Source organism: Oryzias melastigma, linkage group LG6, assembly GCF_002922805.2.
Source record: "Oryzias melastigma strain HK-1 linkage group LG6, ASM292280v2, whole genome shotgun sequence".
NCBI lineage: Eukaryota > Metazoa > Chordata > Actinopteri > Beloniformes > Adrianichthyidae > Oryzias > Oryzias melastigma.
In genome coordinates, this window is record NC_050517.1 from 18,042,524 (window position 1) to 18,064,178 (window position 21,655).

The window sequence follows — 21,655 nt, forward strand, 5'->3', positions numbered from 1 at the left end:
TGTTTACCCCGTTATATGCTGTAAATATTGATATTAAAAGTCTAAAATATACCTGGTCACAAGTAGGAACCACGCGTTAACTGCTGTGTTCTACCCGGAAAGATATTCTGACGCACATTCTCAAACAACATCGCTCAATCTGAAAGAAAACACTGAACTGTTCGCGCATTTGAGTTATAGTTATTGTTTGTTTTTGTCTTTAACTTTACAATCGTTTGAAACGCTATTGTTGATAATATATCAGCACTGAAAGATTTAATGTTTTATTTTTTCATTTTTCACGGTCGAAATGAGGAAAGTTAACTAGCTAGCTTGCACTAACTAGCCTTCCCATGTAGACTGAACGCCTTGAATGGACCTCTCTAACTGAGTCCCATCCTCATTGTGGCTCCGGTTGATTTTAATTGCAGAGAACATCTTAATAATCTCCTAAAGGGAGAGTCTGCCCTGTGATTGAGCCATGCCTACTGTTGTGTTGATGGACGTGTCTCTGTCCATGACCCGGCCCGTGTCTCTCGATGGCAGCGAGGAGTTCCAGAGAAAGAACCTGGCCGTCCACGGACTTAACATGCTGTTTGAACACATGGCTTCGAACTACCGACTTGAATTCACTGCACTGATGGCATTTTCTTCCCTCTGGGAGCTGCTAGTGCCTTTCACGAGAGATTATAACGCACTGCAGGTAAATAAAAACAATACCTGCTTCTGTGTTGACAGTGTTTTTCACTTTGGGAAATGATTTGAGTTTCATCTTGATTTTTTTTTTCTTTCGCAGGAGGCACTTGGTAGCCTTGAAGACTATGATAAAACGTGTATCGAAGCAGCTCTGAATGGAGTCAATAATGTTGTTCAGCAGGAGTGGGGCAGTGGGTGTCCCTGTCAGGTACTGTAACACTTCAGAATAAACCATTACACAAACAAGCATTTATATTGATGAAAAATCTTCTCAAATGACGTCAATATTTAATCCATTATTGTATGCATGTGCTCAGATAATGCATTTCACATTCAATTGAAAATTTTCACACTATCTGGAGGTGATTGTAACACGCCAATGTGAAAAATGACTAAAAATATGAATATATTGTTAATCTACTAATAAAGTGAGGTAAAGATTCTCAGTTTAAAAGCTAAAATATGATGTTCTGAAAGTTTTAAATTGATCAGATTGATTTAAAGTTGCCCCTTTGTCTATAATCGTTTGGATTAACTATAGCACTGAATCAAACAGAGAATTAACCAAAACCTGTTGTTTCATATCATAAAATAAAGCATTTGGCATTTTACTGGATCGATCGTATTTGGACAGATCAATACTGAAATGTTCATTATCATATCTACAGTCTAAAGTTTGAATGAAAAAAGAAAAAAAAAACAGATCTGGGATTTAATTTCTTAATGCCACAATAGAATAACAAGGTTGTACTGAAACTTTTAGCATTACATCATTATATAAAAAGCTAAAAAAAATCAGAAAAAAAAAAAAGCATAGCCTCCATCAAGGTTTTCAACAGCAGGATTGGAGATATTTGAGGACAGTGTTCAGTGCCGACTGAACAGTGTCGTCTGCAGTTTGATAATTTAACATTGTCAGCTCTTTTATTTTATTTCTCTTCCCTAAAAAGAAGTTTATTTTGAAAAAAAAAGCATAGCTTGCATAGACGGATATGACAAGAAATGTTTTCACTGATGTTTTTATTTTTAACACCACCAAGTAAGTTATTAATTAATGTGCTAGAAAAAAAAGGTAATTTTCCTAATGTTTTATAATATCTATACGTTGATCCATTTTCAGAACCTGTTGAATTACTTTTAGGGTTAATTTATTTGATCACAATTCGTAGGGAGCAGCTGCACATGACTAAAACCATGTCGTTCAATGTTTTAATGGTGTTGTTTTATTATGTCATACAGCCACATTAAACTATATTTTCAAGGTTAAAATCTTGAAAGCAATTAGTTCTAACTGTATTGCTGGGCCTGAAAGCGCACTGACCACTTTGCTTCATTTTTAAGGATAAATCAGAGGAGAATATAGAACTTGAAACTCTTTTGGTTTTTTAAATATTCCTGTATATAAAGCTTTTCAAAGTTAATGTGTTTTTACCTTCATAAATGCTTTTTTAAGGCAATTCTTCTTTTTTTTTAGTCTGAAATTCTGCTATTTATTAACACACACTGTTGTTGATTTTACCAAACACTTTATAAAAGTGTGTTAAATATGTATGAAACATGCTTTATAAATCAAGTTTGATTTTATTTCTAGCTTGAGTGAATATTAAAGGACTACTTTGACTCTTTCTTTCAACCGGTCATGTTTATGTAGCTCCCTCTTTTGTCCCATAGGTGGTGCTTGTTACTGACGGATCCCTTGGTATTGGAAAGGGCTCTCTGCGGCACTCCCTCCAAACCTTAAAGCATCGTGGAGAAGACAAGAAGTTCCCACTTCCTTTCCCTTTCCCTACAAAACTCTACATCCTGTGCATAGCAAATTCAGAAGAGGTACTCTGTCTTACCTACCTTTAAAGCTAATCCATGGAGTGTGAAATCAACTGAAAGGGTTTGATCAAACCTTTTGTTTCTGGCATCATCAAGTTGCAAATTAAAGATTTAGACTTAAATAAAGAAGTCATCATATTATATTGACTGTTTTGATTCAATTTACACATAGTAATAATTAAACCTGTGTTTTTTGTGCAGTTACAGATGACCGATGCTATGGATAATCTGGAGCATCTGCTTTGCCTCAGTGGAGGAGACGGTCAGATCTTCACCATGGAAGGTCCACTTTGCATGAAGAGTGTACAAGCTATGTTTGGGTGAGACTGCAGCACAAACGAGATGTTTTTCTGTGTGCCGTGAGGAGGGTTTGTTCATACCACATCTTGCTGTTCTCCAGGAGGTTGATCGACCACGCGTACTCCCCCTTCCACGCGGTCCTGCACTGTGGGAACCTGTCGTCAGACGTTCAGGTGTTCCCTCGTCCTGAGCCTGTGGTGGTGGATGAAGAAGTGGAGCCCATGCCACGGGCGGTCAGCACAGGTTTGGAACCAACTGTTACATTCATTGGAATCGGTTCGATTTTTTAAATCTTTAAACTAATATATATTTCAGATCTGGAGATTGTGGGCTTCATTGAAATTGCTGACATTTCCAGCCCCCCTGTTATATCAAGGCACCTCGTGCTTCCTATTGCTGTAAATAAAGGTTTGTTTTGGTTTATTATTTCACTTTTTATTCACTTCATTTTAAAGTATGTTTAAATGCTTTTTTCTTTTTGATTTTTTTAAATGACGCTTTTTGCATCCTGACATTAAGATAAAGTCTGTGGTCGCTCTTACAGAAGTAGATGTTTTTAGTTGATTCTGAAAATTCTCACAGTAATAGAACTCTTCTCATTAGAAAAGGAGGGACCAACAAGATTCACGACCCCTTAAATATGCCAAAAAGGAACAAAACATGTTTTTGTGAATGTTTTTCCATTCAGATGTGGATGAAGTCGGTGCAGCAGCCACAGATGAGCTGGAGGATGAACCTTCAGCGAGCCAAATGGCCGGCAAAAGCCCAAACTTCTGTGTTCTTTTACACGGAAGTCTGAAAGTTGAGGGAATGGTGGCACTGGTCCAGCTGGGGTGGGAGGTTTTTTTTTTATTATTAATGTGCAGGATGAGATGCTAACTGCTAAACTGATGGCTAAAATGAGCTTTTTGTGTCTTAGACCGGAGTGGTTTGGGATGCTGTACTCTCAAGCAGACAGCAAGAAGAAGTCCAACCTGATGATGTCTCTGTTTGAGCCTGGATCAGAACCACTCCCTTGGCTCGGAAAGATTTCCTATTTAGGGCCAGTCTCAGGTATAAACAACAAAAAGTGATAATTCCTACACATTTATTTTAAATGCATTCATATATGATGTATTTATTATTATAAAGTGACAGATGTGTGGATGTTTAGAAATCATGCCCTTGCAGACATGAATGTTTAAGAGATAATTTTTGTTGTTTTAGAGGCTGCAGAGAATCCATACGGAGAGGATGACAGCAAAAGCCCCTTTCCTGTGCAACCGCCAGCCAAACGGAGCTACGCTCAGAACGTCACTGTGTGGATCAAGGCCAGCGGACTACAGGTACAGTCGAGTTAATAGAGAACGCTACATCAATATTAAAACCTCTCCTCATCCATCACATTATGAAGGGATTTAGTTATTATATTTGTTGACTATTTAAAAAAAATATTCCTTGAAGCAGATATTGTTGAAAATCTACAATTAAGTTGTATATTATTTTAAATTTATCTTTGATAAATAACAGAATTTTGATATTTTACCTGAAAATTCTGTCGTTTTTTTCTCACATTCTTAATAGAAAAACATTATATAAATCAAAATTGCACAGCTAGTTAAACAGATGTGTGGATGTGGATGAAAAGGCCGGTTTGATGAAACAGACATGTACTCACCAGGGTTTCTGTTGGGTCTTAAAAGTGTTGAATTTACGAGTTTGGACATAACGTCTTAAAAACATCTTGAATTTTGAAATTAGTCTTGAAAATGGTGCTGTTTGAAACCTTTTGTCGAAAATGTAACTTTTCATTTCTGATCAAATATGGAAATAAACAGTGGCAGAAGCAATCATTTTGGACCAATGCGCCGAATGCCGACCATTGGTTTAAAAAAGAAGGGAAATAAGAAGTGCGTTAAAGCATCACGGCACAGACCGCATAAAATAAGATAAGAAGCTACTTTGATTCTAAAATGGTAATTAGGGCTGCTACTATTAGTCGACTGATAAACAACTAATCGACTATTAAAATATTAGAAAACTAATTTAATCGTCGATTAGTTGTTACTTTATATTATCTGGAGTCGGAGTGTAGTAAAGTGGAAAGTTATAATGGCATTCTGCTAACTTTTTGGACTATTTGGCTTATATTTTTTAGACTATTTTAGAGTTTGGCTAATATTACAGCTCATGCTAGCTGTTTTGGCTAATTTAGGATTTTTTGTTTGTTTTTTAGGCTAATTTGGAGTTTAGCTAATATTTCAGCTGCATGCTAACCGTTTTGGCTAATTTAGGCTTTTTTTGTTTAGGCTAATTTGGCATTTAACTTATATTTTAGCGGGCTATCAGCTTCAGCGTTTTCAGCTATTAGCTATCAATTTCAGCATCTTCAGCGGCCAAATTCAGCTTACAGCTTTCACACTAGCATTATAGCAGCTAATGCTATATATCTAGTTTTTAGTTAGTTTAAATCTAATGATGGTTAAGATGTGTCCTTTACATCCAGTTTGTGCATGACCCGATTAGTCGACTGATCAGAAAAAATAATCGATGAGTCGACTATTAAAATAATCGTTTGTGGCAGCACTAAATGAATAAAATGGGAAATTGGCTGAGAAATTGGTCTTCATTTTTGACATCCATGGTCTTAAAATGTCTGAAATTTAATTTGAGGAACCTTGTAGGAGCCCTGACTCACTGTGCAGCATGACCTGTACTCGAATCTAAATGTGAACTCAAATAATTCTTTTGGCGTCTTTCATGTCATCATTGATTCACTGCTGATGCTGTGAATGTACAGGCGGATGTGCAGAAGATTCTGAGAAATGCCAGGAAGTTACCAGATAAAACTCAAACCTTCTATAAGGTGAGTCTGAATATAGAAGTTATTTTAAGTTCAAACTTGTACGGCTGCTAATGTGTGTGTGACTGTCAGGAACTCAACCGAATGCGGAAGGCTGCTTTGGCTTTTGGGTTCCTGGAGCTCTTAAAGGGCGTGGCGGACCTGCTGGAGAGGGAGTGCACCCTCCTGCCGGACTCGGCTCATCCGGACGCCGCTTTCCAGCTCTCCCACGCAGCACAGCAGCTCAAACTCGCCAGCACCGGCGACTCCCAGTACGCCGACTTTGACCACAACATCGTTCCCATGCACACAGACTTCTCCAGCTGAGGGAACTTCTCACTTCCATGAACACTGAAGGTTCTGCTCAATCTGGATGGAGTGGGACGGTACCGAGAGGATCCAAAGGACGATGAGACTATAATTTTTTTGTTTATTCAAGAAATGTTTGACACATCATTCAAATTTAATTCTCATTCATATATTCACAGAAAACAGATTTTTGTCTTCAAAATTGACTTTTAAAACAAACAAGTCCACTGAGTGAGAAAGTTTTTAATAATAAAATTAGAAGAAATAATTCTTTAACCGTAGCTTTTTCCCTGAGCTTCATGGGACAGTTCTGAAAGAATGCAACATTTTGAATCTAATGCAAGCATGAAAAGGAAACCCAGTATCTTCTAGATCAAGTTCTGTGGTTTCTGACTTGAAATAATTCTGAAAAATGACTCTGTAGTTCAGAAAAAGCGGCCTTATCTTTAGGGTCACGGGGCTTTTGCATATCAAAAGGAGAGAGACAACAAGCATGCCATAGAAAGGAAATCATTTTTGTTCAAGTACATGTCATTTAATCAGACAGTTGTTTGTGAATGTGAGGACGTTGAGAGTTCAGAAATGAGCAGGCAGCAGAGGTGTCTGAGGAATGTGGTTGAGCTCAATTGGCTTTCCTCTTTTTGGTGCGGAAACGCCTCTTCCTCTGCTTGTAAAGATGACGGAAGTTGATAAAAAGCCCTGGACAAAAAAAAAAAGAGAGATTAGAATCAAAACTGAAATACAGAAGAGCATAACATGATGCACCGGTAGGTAGGAACTTACCCAAAAACATAAGAATAAGATATCCTTGAAGCACGTAAGAGAAGCTGAGAGAGCTGCCGAGGGCTTTAGGCAGCGGAACGCTAAAAAGTTGGTTTTTATCAAAGATGGGAATGGCTTGTATCACTGCAAATGCTGAACACACAATAGGGGTGTTAGATAAACAATAAGAAAGTCCATGATTAATGATCAAAAAGCTCACCTTCAGCTAAAACGCCTAACGGATACAGCGGGATCCAGACGGTGTATCGCAGCCAAGTGAGAGTTTTCCACTCGGTGTCGAAGCAGCCCAGCATGTAGAAGGGGTACCTGAAATCAGAATACCAGAATGGGAATCCACGCTCTTTTGGATACATGAAGAGTACCTTCTCATTTATAAACTTAGTGCAAAATCTGTGAGTTTAGATGGAAAGCACAAACAAAAAAAGAAACATAAAAACGTAAAGGTTTAATAACAGAGACCCTTCCAGGCAGAGAAGGACGGTAAATTACTGATTAAAATAAATATTCAACCGGGTTCCTGTAGGGTCTCAAAAAGCATGAAAAAAAATCTTACATTTTCATATCTTGGTCTTAAAAATGTTACAGTTTAAAACTTTTTTAGTACGACTTTTCTAGTTTAAAGTTTAATTTTTTTAACCACATTTTATCGTTATTAGTAAAAAGAAGAATGCAGGGAAGATTGTTTACGAGGAAGATTATAAGTGAGGATGAAGATGTACAGGCTAAAATTAGAAGAGGAGAAGAGTTATTTAGTACAACAATTATTAAATATTTGCCTTTGTTTTCAACCAGTTGGAAATATTCAGTTCCAGGATGTCCCTACAAATCCGTCCATGTTCATAGTGTCTTAATCTAAATCTTTTGGTGTCCTTTTTAATTTAACCAAAAAACAATTTCAGAATCAACTGTTAACATAGATTTGTAATGGAGGCTTTCTGCAGTCTAGAAATTGTAATTTAATTACTGAAATTTAAGATGTAATGGATTACGTTACTCCGTTACTAACAAGGATTTAGTTTTTTCTTCGTCCATATGGCTAGGAATTAGGCCAAGAAATTGGTCTTAATTTTTCATATACAAGGTCTTAAAATTTTTTATTTAAGTTGAAGAAATATCTCTACATTTCATTGTTTCTTTCTTAAGTACAAGATTTCTTTTGCACTAATGGATAAGAGGCTGCAACTGTCTGTTACATACACAAATTTGGTGGGTCTGCTTATTATCTTCTTACTGACAGATATCTATAAGAATGAAGATGATCTGCCTTTTGATTTATGCTAAATCTGCTAAAATCTACACTTAAAAACTGCCTATTCTACAAAAAAAAAAAAGAGAAGCAAACCTGGCAGAACATTAGCAGAAAATATTAAACCTATTTGCATCTTTGTAGTGAAATTATGACTTTATTTAAAGAATAGCAACAAAAAAAACATTTACCTAAAAATCTCAATTGCGCTCCATAGATAGAAAACAAAGAACACAACTGGCTGATTGTGCATTTCATCCAAAGTACCGAAAATGATGAAGAGGATGAAATTCCTTCCAACCACCTACAAAGAAAAAAAAAATCTTAAAAAAAAGCAAGAAACTTAAAATGTTGTCCCGTTTGTGCCCCTTGACATCCCTGTACCTGAATGAACGTGGGAACGACGCCTGTCCGCACCATTCCAAAAGCAGCGTTTAGAACTTCCACTGCCGCCAGGGTCTGGCAGAAGAACATCACATCCGATATGGTGTGAAAAGTGTCGTAGAGAGAATCTGAAATCAGTAACGCGTCACTTTCATGAGTTTATGACAAATGCAGTGGTTAGAAAAACTTTCTTCTTGAAATACCTTTTCCAAAAATAAAGAGGCGCACAGTCATGTTGACAAAGATCCATGAAAATCCAAGAAACTGGACCAGGTTATATGCAAACAAATAGCCTGTTTTAAGGCTAACAAACCCTGAAATACAAAGAAAGCTGGTTGTTTAAGAATCTAAACGGGGTTAGCATCAAATCGTGAACATATCTTGCAATAACATCAAACCCTGCAGTGACCTGGTTCGTTGTGTCTTGCAGACCTCAACCTGTTCCTTTTTTCTTCCTGTTGAAAGTGCAAACAAAAATGTAATAATTCGGATTTTTAGTTTGTCAGAGTTTTTCAGTCTAAAAGCATGCCTTCTCCCTGATCTCCATCTCGGCGTCCGACTCTTCCAGCCAGCGATCAAAGTCCGGCGCCAGGAAGACGGGCTTGCGCTCCTGGACGACCAGCCTTTCCCACCAGCCTCTCTTCTCTTTCCGCACCACGACGTTCACCTGCCTCTGAGTGGACTTGTGGCTCACCTGGGTACAAAACGCATGTGCTGAAAACACAAAAAGACCTAAAAAGAGATTAAATTAAATAAAAGAAGACGTACTTCAGGCTTAACTGGAAGGAGAAACTCCAGGCTGAACTCGTACTCGTTTTGTCCTTTTGCACCATGACCCTGAGCTGAACGGTTGATAACAAAAAAGGTCAAAGATTGAGTCTTTTTTTTAAACGCATTCTTCCTCAGGTGTACACAAAAATAGAAGCCCTAATCTCACCTCTGAACTGCAGAACTTTGTCGTGCACCTGGACATCAATATTCTGCAGAAAGACAGACAGTTGTAAGCAGACTTCCTTTTACAATGCAATCTCTCAAAGGCCAAAGTATTTCCTGTGTACACTGCAGTGAAATATGAATGCATTCACTTCAAGAAAAGCAAGTACACCCTAAAAAAGTAAACAACTTTACCTTAATAGACATGCATACTCAAACACACAATTAAATGCAATTCTTTGAATTCTTGAAGAAACCTCTGTTAAAATGAGCCAATTTTTCCGCATACAGATATTTATTTTAAGCTTCTATTTCTTCTCATTTTCATGACCATAGCTGATAGATAATAGAAAGTTTTAATTTAGTGTTAGATTATTATTATTTTTCATCTTAAATAGCAGATTCCTGAAAAGTGTTCATTTCTGTGCTCTCAATACTTGGTTGGTTGGGCCTCCTTTTGCATGTGCATCATTGTGCTATAGTATGGAGGCAATCAGAACAGCACAGAACAGCAAGACGAGTTTTTTGCTCTATCAGGCACAGTAACATCATGGTCATTGATCCAACTTTTGATATATTTGACAATGTGAGCTGGTGACAAATCCTGCTGGAAATAAAGCCAGAATCTCTTTACGGCTCGTCAGCAGAGAGCGGCGTGGAAAGCTCTAGCCCAGGGGTGTCAAACTCAATCGTACACTGGGCCAAAATCCAAAACAAACCTTACGTCGTGGGGCAAACAAGATAAGCATTTATTGAACTCTCTAAAATGACGTTTTTAAAACTTTAAAACCATACATTTTTAACATAATTATGAACTAGATATACAGCAGTACCTGTGTTAATGCTAGTGTGAATGAATTTGGCCGCTGAAGATGCTGAAATTTATAGCTAAAAATGCAGAAGCTAGCAGCTAAAATATTAGCTAAATGTTAAATTAGCCTAAAAAACTCCCAGCATGTAGCAGAAAAAAAACTTCAAAATATCCTATAAAACTGAAAAAGGCCTAAATGAGCCAAAACAGCTAGCATGTAGATATTAGCCTAACTCCAAAACTGCATAAAAAAGTAAAAAGAAAAGCCTATATTGGCCAAAGTAGCTAGCGTGTAGCTAAAATATTAGCTAACTCCAAAACAGCCATGGAAACTGAAAAACAAAAAAGCCTAAATTAGCTAAAATCACACAGAGGGCCAAAATCCAAAACGCACCTTAGGTCACACAGGATAAAAATTTAAAATATTTTACTCTCCATAAAAATATATTTTGTCAAAATTATACAAGTTAGAAATAAGAACAACACAACATCGGGCCATTAATAACAATAAAATAAAATGATCTGGAGGGCCGGATCCGGCCCCTGGGCCTTGGCACATGCTCTAGCCCTTGTCCTATCCTAGGTGTGTTTACATTAAAAGCGGGGTAAACTGGACCCCACAAGACAGCGTGCTGAACTTTTTTTTTTATTTTTTTATCTTCAGGGGTAGACATAAAATCTTGTCCACCTTTATCATGGGAGGGATCACACATCAATATAAGGGTGAGGTCATCTAGACCCCATAAGAGAGCATGAGGGCTACTCTCTGGCTAAAGAAAATAAAATTTAACTCAAACTTTATTCAACTAACTCACAAACAATTCAAGAACAATTTGAATTTTAAGTCAAACTAAAACATTTAGAAAGATTTTTGAGTCCCATGTACCACAGAAAATGAATTGGAGGTCAGTAACTTAAGTGCACCCTGTGGTTTGAAAAATACGGTTAGAGTTAAATTGTTAGCTCTGACTTAAGTTTGGTTAGTTAGACTTATGAATTTGTGGCTGAGATGTACCACAAGTAAACTGTATTTTTATTATTATTTTTAATCACTGTTGACATTACATACACTAAATTACTGTATTTGTTCCATTGCAATGATCCATATGTGACAATGGCTGTCTTTTATTTTGAAAAGAAGTCTTGTGAACTTGTAATATTACCTATAAGCTATTTCATATCGTGGAAATAAGCTCATTTTTCTCTGTATTCCTGTTTTATTCGTGACAAAACTCATTTATATCTATCATAACAGCAACAATAACATAAATACAAATCATTATCTTATTTTCTAAAGGTTGAAGTAAGACTTTGTAGCTCCCCATGGGTGTTAAAGGTTGCAGATCTATATGCTAGATGACTGCTTCAACTGTAGACTTCAAGAAAAAAATAAATAAAAATACAGAAGATTTTGGACCATTGAGAATTCTGACATTGTCTCTGGTTCAGGAGTGGTTTGACACAAAGAATGTGACATTTGTGACCCATAATTTTCATCTGGTGGTTCTTGTTACATGGACTGCAGCCTCAGTCTACTCCTGGCAAAGTTCATTTTTTCAGATTATTGAATGAATGGATGGTGCTGCCCCAGGATATAGGTTTAAAAATGTGCTTTACACTATTCCCTTAAGTTATAACGTTAATTGTATACATATAATCAAATGTTTACACTTCAAACAGCAAACATTTTTTTAAATTTATATGTTTAATTCAACATTTAAACTAATAAAGCTGGTTTGTATTGTGTATGAGTTATGTGGCTGAGACATTTTTCTGCAGGGGTTGAGTTAAAGGTTAAGGAGCTCAGACTGCAGGGCCCCCTGGGTGTGAATGGGTTAAGTCACGTGACTCACACTCCACTCTTGAACTCGTTTCTTAACTTTAATTCGACGTAACAATTAATATGGGTCAAGCTCATGGCTGCATGAGAGGTCAACCTTAAAGGTGCTAGAAACCTCTACGGAGAGCTTCAGGTCAAATTTCTTAAGAATGAATAACTATAATCCAAATTTAGCGTTCTTTCATTCATTATTATGAAGTAAAATTGGTATTAGAGCGCGGAGCCAACAGTGATGTCACCAGGAGTCAGGTTTCACTCACCTGAGCATCCGTAAGCTCCACTCGCAGGTAAATGTCCTCGTGCCGCTGAGCCCAGTAAACGAGAGGCGTTAGCGTCATTGTTGTTTTCGAATCGGTTCTAAATAAAATCGCATAAGCGCGCGCTAGCTGCCCGGCACGCTTTCAGGCTAATACCCAGAATATTCCTTTTAGCGTGCGCGCTCTCGAAGCGTCCGTTTAAGCGACGTACTCGTTCGGGTGAGGTTCTTCTCTCTGATTGGATGTTCGGAGATGTGTATGATAGTACCATTGGCTGGTAGGAAAACAGGTGACAGCCGGCCCTAGACGGGACGCTAGCTTCGTGTTTAGCTAGCATGCAGCAGGACAAACACGTCTTCTGTCAAACTGTTGACTCGCTGAACTCCTCTGGAAGTTTCCGTGTTCTCGTTGGGGTGACAGGGAGTGTCGCAGCGCTAAAATTGCCGGTTTTAGTCGACCAGCTTCTTCAACTCCCAGGGGTGAGCTGAACGGACATGTTAGCCAATTTATTTTAGCCTCTGCTGTCTTAATACTGCCTTGAACAGACGCGGGCGTGCATTGTATGCATTGTTTCACTCTTACCGCAAGATGGGGATAATAGACAGGCACATGAAAAAAAGAGAAAACAACTGTACGTCCTGTGTGTGTGTGCTACACAATATTAGCTTCAGTTGCTAATAACATCCAGCATTCTTCACGTTAATGTCCAATTGAACTAGACCAGAAACAGTAAGTGTCGTCGTGGACACTGCCATAATCTCGATAAACACTTAAGGAAGTCACAAAATCAACCTACTATGTTATTAACTAAAAGATTTGATGTCTTAGCAGGACCTTAAGAAACTATGTATGCATTCATCTTTAGTCATATATTTTCAGGACTAAAAGCGTCCCTCAGGAAACTTTCAGAACTCCTGATCGGGTTCTTACAAAAGCCAAAAAATATCAGTCCAATCCTGAAGTCTTTACAACGTCTAGAGGATAGACTTTAAAGTTCTGTTGCAGTTTTATAAAGCTTTGAATGGTTTATGACTCTTGACCTCTTGACCCACCATGTACCAGCCAGAGCCCTTTAGTCATCTGGATCTTGTCTTTTGTCCTAAAGTCAAACTAAAGATAAATTCAGCTTCTATGCCCCATAAATCTGGAACAGACGTCTAGAAATCCTTTTAGATCAGATGAAACGGCTTATTTAAATCCAGGTTAAAGGCCTACATGGTTAAAGCATTTGATTAGTCTCAATTCAAAAATTTATATCAACACTGTTATTTTAAGCTTGTTTTTAATTCAATTATTTTTAAAATTTCTTTTAATGATCACTCCTTTAAACATTTTTTTTCTTGTTTATATTAATGTTTTATGTAAGGCACTTTGAACTGTCTTTGTACACTAAATGTGCAATAAAAATACACCTGCCTTGAAGTTCTATATGATCAAATTACCATTATTTTTAATGGATTAAGTTTTTTTTTTTTCAAAAGAACATAAATATAATAATTTAGACCATTTTTATGCAAGTTTATCTCTATTTAGTAGATTAAATTGACCTGAAAAAAGAGAAATGGTATTAACTCGTTTTCTAGTTCTGGTTAACTCTCAGTACTGAAATTTGTTGAGTCAGGTTTGTTTGTGTAATTTTGAAACCAACACAGGCCTGTGAACTAAAAAAAGAACTATTGAGAAGTGAAAACTGAAACATCAGGTGGAAGGAAACCTTCTGCGAGCTGTGAAGGAAAATGTTTGCCAATACAGTGATGGCTCTGTTGTTTTAAACAGGAAGGAGCAGCTGTGTGTCAATAAATGCAAATTTTAGTGCTGAGCTGTTCTTCCCTGTTTTTCGTTTGTCAACATTTATGTTGGGGGAGTCCCCCAATAAATAAATAAATACAGCCCAACTTAAAATCTAGTATTTAACGCGAATATAAACCCATTTTCCACCACTACATGAAGCTTAAATCTCATTTTTCTTATTTAAAATGTACAATAATTTACTATTTGATGCATAAACTTGCTAAAAACTCATTTTAACACCTTGTACTGAAATATATTTGACTCTATTACAAGTCATTGCTTTTTTGTGTGTGTTGCAGCCTATCAGTTATTTTCTTTTTAACATCTTTTTTCTTTTCTTTCTCGGAAGTTCAGCAAAGTTACAGAATACTTCCCCAAAAACGATTGCGGTTGTTACAGTCCACTTTTGTGCTGCAGGTGGATGTCAGAGTGGTCACCACAGAGCACGCCAAACACTTCTACAACCATGCAGAAGTGGCAGCAAAAATCTACAGCGACCAGGATGAATGGGAGGTAATATTGGAATTGGCTCCCCTTTTTTTTCACTCTTTATTGGGTAATATTGTGTTTTAACACCTTATTTTTCAATGATCGTGGCGTGAGCCGCTTTTCTCCTTCAGAATCTACTGGAATTACATTGATCGTGCTAACAGTTAAAAAGTTAGAATCAAAAAACACAAACACTGAAGCTCAGGTGTTAAAGAGTTAAATCCAAAGTGAAATATTTGTTTTGGGATCACACTGGGTGAATTTAATGTTTGCAGTATTGATCGTTTGGTTAGTTCCCTTCAAGATGTGTTTCTAAGAAAAGCGGGGAACTGCCTCTAGGATGAGTAAATATTGTGAACTGCTGACGTCACGTGACCCCCCCAAAGGAGCAGTGAAGAAATAAGCGTCTTACTGTTTGCTTGCCAAATATCCTGTTTCTCATTTAGCTCTGGAAGCAGCGCTCTGACCCCGTGTTGCACATCGAGCTGAGGCGCTGGGCAGACCTGTTTGTCATTGCGCCACTGGATGCCAACACTCTGGGGAAGATTTCTAATGGCATTTGTGACAATCTGTTGGTGAGGAAACATGATCTGTCAACACAATTTGTAACAGATTTATTAAAACATTTGTATTGATGATTTCTATTTTTAGACATGTGTCGTAAGAGCCTGGGATACAAGTCGACCTCTTCTCTTCTGTCCTGCAATGAATACAGCCATGTGGCTGCATCCCATAACAGCCCAGCAGATATCCAGACTCAAAGAGTTTGGATATGTGGAAATCCCTTGCATTTCCAAGAAGCTCGTGTGTGGAGATGAAGGTTGGATTTTTGATTTCTGTTTTTTTCCTTTTTGTATCAAATATAAGATTATTACGTAGAACATTTTCTAAAATAACAATAGTAATCCCTGCTCCCACAAATCAAGAGTCGCTCAGAGATGTCGCAGCTTAAATCAACAAAGTTTGGTTTTATATTACGAGAAATAAAACAGGAGTTCTTCTTGTGTAGAAGCATTAATTACAAGAGCACTTTTCCTCCTCCAAGATTACATAATTTCCCCTAAAACTGTTGCTTTACGGCCAATATCTGAGCGTATTGGCTTTCTATCAGAAATCCCCCAAAATCCCTCAGAAGGTGCAGACAGATGTGGATTTGCAGCAGCATAATAAATACTTATCCTAACAAAAATCCATAAAAATTGAACCAAAATGCCATTACTTGTTAAATTCGCCTTTTTATTGGAGTATTCATTGCCTTAACTCCCACAGGCCTGCTCCCAGGCATTTGCACAGGTTACATTCTTGAGCCATTACATACAGATATATAGTATTTCCTGCTTTACATATTTTAGTGATTACACAATGACAGTGTGGTAGCCTCTCGGTCGTTCCCTCTGGTCTTGCTGCTGGTTTCTCCTCCTTTCAGACTCGCACATCTGCAGCGCGGCCCATCCGACTTCAATTATCACACAAAGGTTCAACTGTTTCACAAATGACGTACAGCAAGATCTCTGTAAACTCAAGAGTTCAAGGCTTCAATGAAGTTCTCAACAAGTTTTAATGAAGAGAATAAAAACAAGAAGCTCCTTATGATGAAGGCTGTGCAAATACAGAAAAGTGCTTTTATGTTAATAGTTAAAATATTCTCCTAAAAACACCTAATATTCTTAATTTTTGATCACCTACTTAAAACGTGTCCATCTTCTAATAGTAGTAATTCTTGATTTTTTCCTTATGAAAAGGATAAAATGTAATAATGATATTGGAGTCTTCCTTTTTTTATATATATACTTTACAAGATGACATGACAGAAATATTTTTTTTAAAAAGCCTCCCATCATGAATTAGTTTCTAATTAATGCCTAATGTAAATAATTATCACAAACATTTCTTCTTTAAAGGTAAATTGAAGATTAAAGGCATTTAAAGTTTCAAATAAATTGGGTTTACAAAATGTAAAAAAAAAAAGTCACAAAATATGTTATCGAGTGAAAAACGAGTTTGAGCTGAAGGTCTTGGCGTTTGAAAAACGTGGAAACTCGTTTGTGAAATAAAGCTGCATTTGCATTAAGATCAGTGTTAAATCTGATGGGCATGCCAAGTTCTGTTTTTTCTATTCACCATTTTAAGTCTGTTTTTCTCTTGGGGGGTTAAATATAATTTCACAGACTAAATTCATTGAAAAAATAAATAATTTGATTGTATTGTCTTAGCTTTAAAGCACTTGTTTGAGCTGCTGGAGTGACCGGCTCTTAAGTGTGACATAACACAACTTTGTCGCTCTGCCTGAAGGCTAACAGATAATACTGTTCAGTGACAAGTTTAGAATTGCAAAACACTCAGACATGCGTCAGATTAGGGTTATCCAGCCTTTTAATCTTCATTTGCACCAAACTCTCAACATGTGGAATTTGTTCCTAGAATTGGGTGGGATGGTTTTACATATGAACATGGTGGAGTAGCCATAAAGATTCACCGCACTAGCTACAGATAACTCAGAAAACCAGGTTTGCCAACATTTAGCTTTCACCTTGTCTTAAATTTCCTTCATTTTGTTCAGGCTTGCTGTGCAAGAAAAAAATTGTTCTGGTTTTACAACTTTTTGAGACGTTTCAGAGATTCACGCAGCCTTTGGACGCTTGCTGTGAAATGTCTGTTGGTGGAACTCTGGGTGAGCGGAGGTGTAACTCTGCGGGTAGCAAACAGGGAGACCTTGATCTCGCCAAAACCACGACTGGATTTTTAGAGTGTCAGAAATGTTCCAGCGAAGCATCCTGCCAGAAGACGCTCGAAACCTGATCGGCAGATTCAGAATGAATTGTGCGAAACGTTAAGAAGGTAAACAAAGTCAGTAAAATAATAAGTCTCTGGTTTTGAGTTATTTCATATTTCCAATGCAAATGAGCAACGATGGATATTACCTCCTTAAGAGTGTACAGCAGCAGAGAACTCACCCTAAAGTATGGGCTAACATTTAAAGCAGAGGAGTGAGCTTCACCACTTTTGCATACAGTTACACCGCGACATCTCTCAAAAACAGCCTAAAGGCGTTAACCACAGTGGGGTGATATGAAATCGCTAATTCGAAGCTTAGACTCCACGGTGTGCTGAAAATGAGGACTTCCTGACTATAGGTGCCTCCAGTTTCACAAGCAACCATCACCACAGAGCAGAAGGCTGCACGAGTCAAAGGAAACGGTAAATGCCAGCGGTGTGGGAGGTCACACCAACCCCCTTTCTGCACGTTTTCATTTTTTATGCGTGTCCCCAAGTGATACTTTGTCTGCAGGTGTAACCTATTCAATTGTTATGCTTTGCTACTAGATCTCAAAGAGCTGATCTGAATACTTCAAAAAATAAATTCACTCCTAAAACTCTTTGAACTTGCTCCGTTTTCATCTCACACCCATTCTGATTCCCCTGTTTATAGTTTTGGTGTAAAAAACAAAACAAAAATGAGTCCAAACAAAGAATGTGGCGTCTAGATAAACAGTCTTGGCAGAAGTTTATCTCTGTTGCTTCTTTCACTCCTTCAGACGCCAGGTGTCCCCGGTGCATGGGAACTGCTGCTCTCGCATGCAGCGTCATTCCAAAATGGGTCAACAAAAAATGTAAAACAAAAAACAAGAAAATGTTGTTGTTTCGGAAACATTCTTCAAAGACTTTTATAGAAAGCAGGTGGTTTTAAAGAGAAAGGCTTCTGTGTGAAGTGGAGTAGTCATTTCAAACCAGCAGGATCTTCTATCATAGAATTTATTACCTTTTTATGGTCTTTTTATATTTGTTTTTATGTTGTAGTGATCAGATTTTCAAGATGGGAAAAGTAGCTGACCTAAATTGTGCAAATTCTTGTTATTATGCTAAATTTTAAATAAAATCCTAAATATTTAGATGCTAGTTGGTCTTAAATTAAAGGAAAATTCATTTTTAAATCTACATTGAGACAGATTAGCTCTTATTGCATTATAAAGCCTAAAACTGTTCAAAAAGAAAATCCAAATTGTCCAGTCTTCTGTTATGGCACCTCGGTGTTCAGTTGGTTAACCTGGCCCTACCGTTGGCCCTGATTCCAGCAGATTTTAATGTGGTCGGCCTGTTGGGTCGCTTTGAAAAGGTGTTTTTTGAACTTCCACCATCAAAGGCGAGCTGCTAAAACACAAACCGAATCCGGAGCTCTTGATATGTGACAGTTGTCATCCACAGCACCGATACCTATAATGTTTGTGAACTGTTCATCAAGAGTGTTAAAACACCAAACATGTGAGCGGTGCAACACGTGCACTATGTTACTCTTTATTTATCCGAGTGACTAAATTAAATTTCTGTTCAGGTCATTTAGATCACAGATATATTTTTTCAAAATGGTCTCTGGGAAATCTATTTTTTTTTGTATCCAAGTTTGCCTCATTGTGTTCTTTCTCCTGCATACTTGAGTCTACTCTCTCATGCACTCAGTCAACCTGCAGTTTCTCTGGCTTTCGGCAGAAAACACTTCAGAGGCTATATTTAGGCATCAGAAATTCTTGACGCAAAAAAGGTGAACTGGGTTTGTTCTTCCTTTGCTCCAGGTAAAGGCGCCATGGCAGAAGTATCCACTATTATCAGCGTCGTTGAGCAGCATCTCCACGTCCTCACTGAAGAATCTCAACAGAAAACTGACATTACCAAATAAACATGCTTTTCCTTCATATTTATGTCTGACTAGAACACAAAAGGAACTCAATTCTGTTTTTTTCTATTTTTTACCACTCATCCGTCCTAAAGTTACGCCTTAATGTCTGTATTTAGTTTTACAAATGGTTTTGGATTTATGTTTATATTTGTAATCAAACTGTTTGATATAGACGATGTGGTTGCAGACTTTGAGGTGGTGGATATTCTTGATTGATGTTGTTGTTCAAACACTGAATTTTATAAGTAATGTTGCAAAGACAAATTATTAAAGAGATTTTATTAAAAAACATATTTTTGCAAAACCGTATTTGTCTTTTGTCACAGCAAAAAGGATCTTTAAAAGAATGTCTGTGTATTAAAATAGAGATCAGATTTCATTTATCAGGAGACTTATTTATGTAAAAAAATGTGCTGTTTTCCTTTTAAAAGAGAAAAGCAAGTCTATTTATAATTAGGGTTGTATTAGAGAATAGTAGAAAACTGTGTTTTATTATTATTATTATTATTATTATTTGTCTGTCAAAGCTTTCCCGATGCCTGTGGGGATTAATTATATGACACAAAGAAAACTCTTTTCCCAGAAGAATGCTTTCCCAGCAGAGACCAAACAAACCAAATGCTGATATCTGTCGAGATCATTTCGATTGTTTAATCCAACATAAACGTTTATTACAATAGAACAAAATCTGGGTTTCAAATTTGGTATTTGTATATTTTATTCCATAGTCTTAAACTGTTCATCAAAAGCTTATAATTGCTAAGCTAAGATGGGGATCATATTTCTGCTCAGGCATTTATTGCTCCTAAAAAGCTGCCGTCTCACAGCAGATGTGGACCAGAGAAGGCCAAACCAGGTCAAGAGACAGTTCACTGAAATCAACCAGTTGTATTAACAGCAACAAATGCTCTTCGTCCAGCAGGAAGAATAGCACATTTTGTTGGTAATACTCTGAACTAAATGCAACTTGAAAGAACAACTCCACTTAACTCGATGCTGTTTAGCCTTTTTTCTTTGTTGCCCTGCCCAAGATTATTTTTATCTTGATTTATCTCTCTTTCCACCAAATCCATTGAAAAGATTTGCTTTGCAAATGTCTGCAGGGCATTGTTGCTGTTGAGCTCGTGAGGTTGCGGCACATGGAGCCATGTGAATGGCTCGCTAAATGAGAGGCATCCTTCCTGGAGCCACAACCTGTCCTGCTGCTATTGGCTGATGGTTAACTTTAGTAATGAGGCCAAAAGAGAGTGACGTCAACCAAACTCTGATGAGGGGAGGGGTGTCGGAACCGTGGAGTTTTACTGCTGGCGTGTAACTTGTGTTCAAACTAAAGAAGGATCTAAACACTGAAGACAGTGTTTTTGTGTGTTTTTCCACGAAGTTGGAGATCTGTTTGTTAACTTAGGAAAATAAGAACAGTACTAAGTCATATTTTAACAGATGGCTTAAGTCTAACACCTGGATTACATGAAATGTTGGCTATTCTGGAGTCAGCACGAGCCGTTGTTAAACGTGACACCTTGAACAGTCCGTGACAATTTAATCAATCTAAAGTTTAAAAAGTCATTCAAGCCTGAATCAGAGCAAGAACCTGTTTTTCAATTATTTCATCCACAGACTGGAATCCCAAATCTGATGCTAAATTTCTTTGTCATATTACATTATTCGTATTGTTGCCACTCTGATAAATACAAATACATTTGTTTTTTGAAGCATAAATGAAACAAACATTTAAAAAATCGCCTTTTAGAAAAAATATGAATTTGTTTCTAATTCTTTTGAGGTCTACACGACTTTCTTTCAAAATAAAAGACCTCCTGTACCACGTAAAATGTAGTGAAATGTCAGTAATGATTAAAAAAAAAAAAACGCACAAAACCACCGTTTGTGGTTCATCTCAGCCAGAAATTCATAAATCTAAATAAAACATAAATCAACCAGAGCTTATGAAGTGACCATAACCATGTTTTTATAATTTATTTGATTTTTTATTCAAAAATAGAAAGTGCATCTTAAATTCTGGTGTTTGAATTCTGCTTGTGTGTACAGACTTCACATTACTTTTCTGTGGAAAACAGCCCTCAAACGTCGGTCAAAATGCTTCAGTTTTGGTATATTATAAAGCCAAGTTGCTTGACGGATTGTTGGAGCATTATGGGTAATGTAGTCAGATTTCTGGTGGAGTGACTCATACTGTCCTTGTTTGTGAAAGAGTTGAACATTTTTAAGATAAACCTAAAATGTGTTACTTTTTCAAATAAAAAATATTGTATTTTTCTTTAACTAGAGAGCCAAAATAAAAGGATTAAAGAGCCGCATGTGGCTTTGGAACCGCAGGTTGCAGACCTTTGGTCTAGACTACAGTCTGACAGTAGAGTCTTATAGGGACCCACACAGGATTCAGCTCATCGTGCCCACTGGGAAGCAAACCCTGGTTTCTCATGCACCAGAGCCAACCAAAAGAGAAACTATACTCTGACGTTTGGTTGAGATATTTCAATCCTGAAAAAGTCTTGATTG

General features: G+C 37.2%; 3 protein-coding genes across 3 annotated transcripts; 2 read left to right on the forward strand and 1 right to left on the reverse strand.

Annotated features, from left to right (window-relative positions):
* The first annotated feature begins 121 nt into the window (after nucleotides 1-121).
* ints14 (integrator complex subunit 14) lies at nucleotides 122-6,629 on the forward strand. Its single transcript, XM_024281519.2, has 11 exons — nucleotides 122-682; nucleotides 776-883; nucleotides 2,347-2,502; nucleotides 2,701-2,819; nucleotides 2,900-3,042; nucleotides 3,115-3,207; nucleotides 3,488-3,632; nucleotides 3,719-3,852; nucleotides 4,006-4,124; nucleotides 5,579-5,644; nucleotides 5,714-6,629. Exons 1-11 carry the CDS (start codon nucleotides 461-463, stop codon nucleotides 5,945-5,947), a joined length of 1,539 nt encoding a protein of 512 aa, XP_024137287.1. The 5' UTR covers nucleotides 122-460; the 3' UTR covers nucleotides 5,948-6,629.
* On the reverse strand, nucleotides 6,440-12,320 carry hacd3 (3-hydroxyacyl-CoA dehydratase 3). The gene is made up of 11 exons (XM_024281520.2): nucleotides 12,187-12,320; nucleotides 9,280-9,322; nucleotides 9,111-9,184; nucleotides 8,872-9,036; nucleotides 8,752-8,797; nucleotides 8,546-8,656; nucleotides 8,343-8,470; nucleotides 8,150-8,262; nucleotides 6,912-7,018; nucleotides 6,713-6,844; nucleotides 6,440-6,628 (listed from the first exon to the last, which is right to left on the reverse strand). Exons 1-11 carry the CDS (start codon nucleotides 12,262-12,264, stop codon nucleotides 6,552-6,554), a joined length of 1,074 nt encoding a protein of 357 aa, XP_024137288.1. The 5' UTR covers nucleotides 12,265-12,320; the 3' UTR covers nucleotides 6,440-6,551.
* A 172-nt stretch (nucleotides 12,321-12,492) lies between these two features.
* On the forward strand, nucleotides 12,493-19,428 carry ppcdc (phosphopantothenoylcysteine decarboxylase). The gene is made up of 5 exons (XM_024281522.2): nucleotides 12,493-12,662; nucleotides 14,392-14,487; nucleotides 14,910-15,038; nucleotides 15,115-15,283; nucleotides 19,032-19,428. The coding sequence occupies exons 1-5, from the start codon at nucleotides 12,519-12,521 to the stop codon at nucleotides 19,133-19,135; spliced, it is 642 nt and encodes a 213-aa protein (XP_024137290.1). The 5' UTR covers nucleotides 12,493-12,518; the 3' UTR covers nucleotides 19,136-19,428.
* Nucleotides 19,429-21,655: the final 2,227 nt, after the last annotated feature.

What these genes read in the sequence shown, in the direction of transcription:
- hacd3 (XM_024281520.2), bottom strand. Translation starts at nt 12,264, where the DNA reads ATGACGCTAACGCCTCTCGTTTACTGGGCTCAGCGGCACGAGGACATT. An exon ending in GTTAGGCGTTTTAGCTGAAG is followed by an intron (nt 6,845 to 6,911) that starts GTGAGCTTTTTG and finishes TTGTGTGTTCAG; the next exon opens with CATTTGCAGTGATACAAGCC. An exon ending in TCTTATTCTTATGTTTTTGG is followed by an intron (nt 6,629 to 6,712) that starts GTAAGTTCCTAC and finishes TTTTTTGTCCAG; the next exon opens with GGCTTTTTATCAACTTCCGT.
- ppcdc (XM_024281522.2), top strand. Translation starts at nt 12,519, where the DNA reads ATGCAGCAGGACAAACACGTCTTCTGTCAAACTGTTGACTCGCTGAAC. An exon ending in AGCTTCTTCAACTCCCAGGG is followed by an intron (nt 12,663 to 14,391) that starts GTGAGCTGAACG and finishes TTTGTGCTGCAG; the next exon opens with GTGGATGTCAGAGTGGTCAC. An exon ending in GCATTTGTGACAATCTGTTG is followed by an intron (nt 15,039 to 15,114) that starts GTGAGGAAACAT and finishes TTCTATTTTTAG; the next exon opens with ACATGTGTCGTAAGAGCCTG.
- ints14 (XM_024281519.2), top strand. Translation starts at nt 461, where the DNA reads ATGCCTACTGTTGTGTTGATGGACGTGTCTCTGTCCATGACCCGGCCC. An exon ending in TCAAGGCCAGCGGACTACAG is followed by an intron (nt 4,125 to 5,578) that starts GTACAGTCGAGT and finishes GTGAATGTACAG; the next exon opens with GCGGATGTGCAGAAGATTCT. An exon ending in AAACTCAAACCTTCTATAAG is followed by an intron (nt 5,645 to 5,713) that starts GTGAGTCTGAAT and finishes TGTGACTGTCAG; the next exon opens with GAACTCAACCGAATGCGGAA.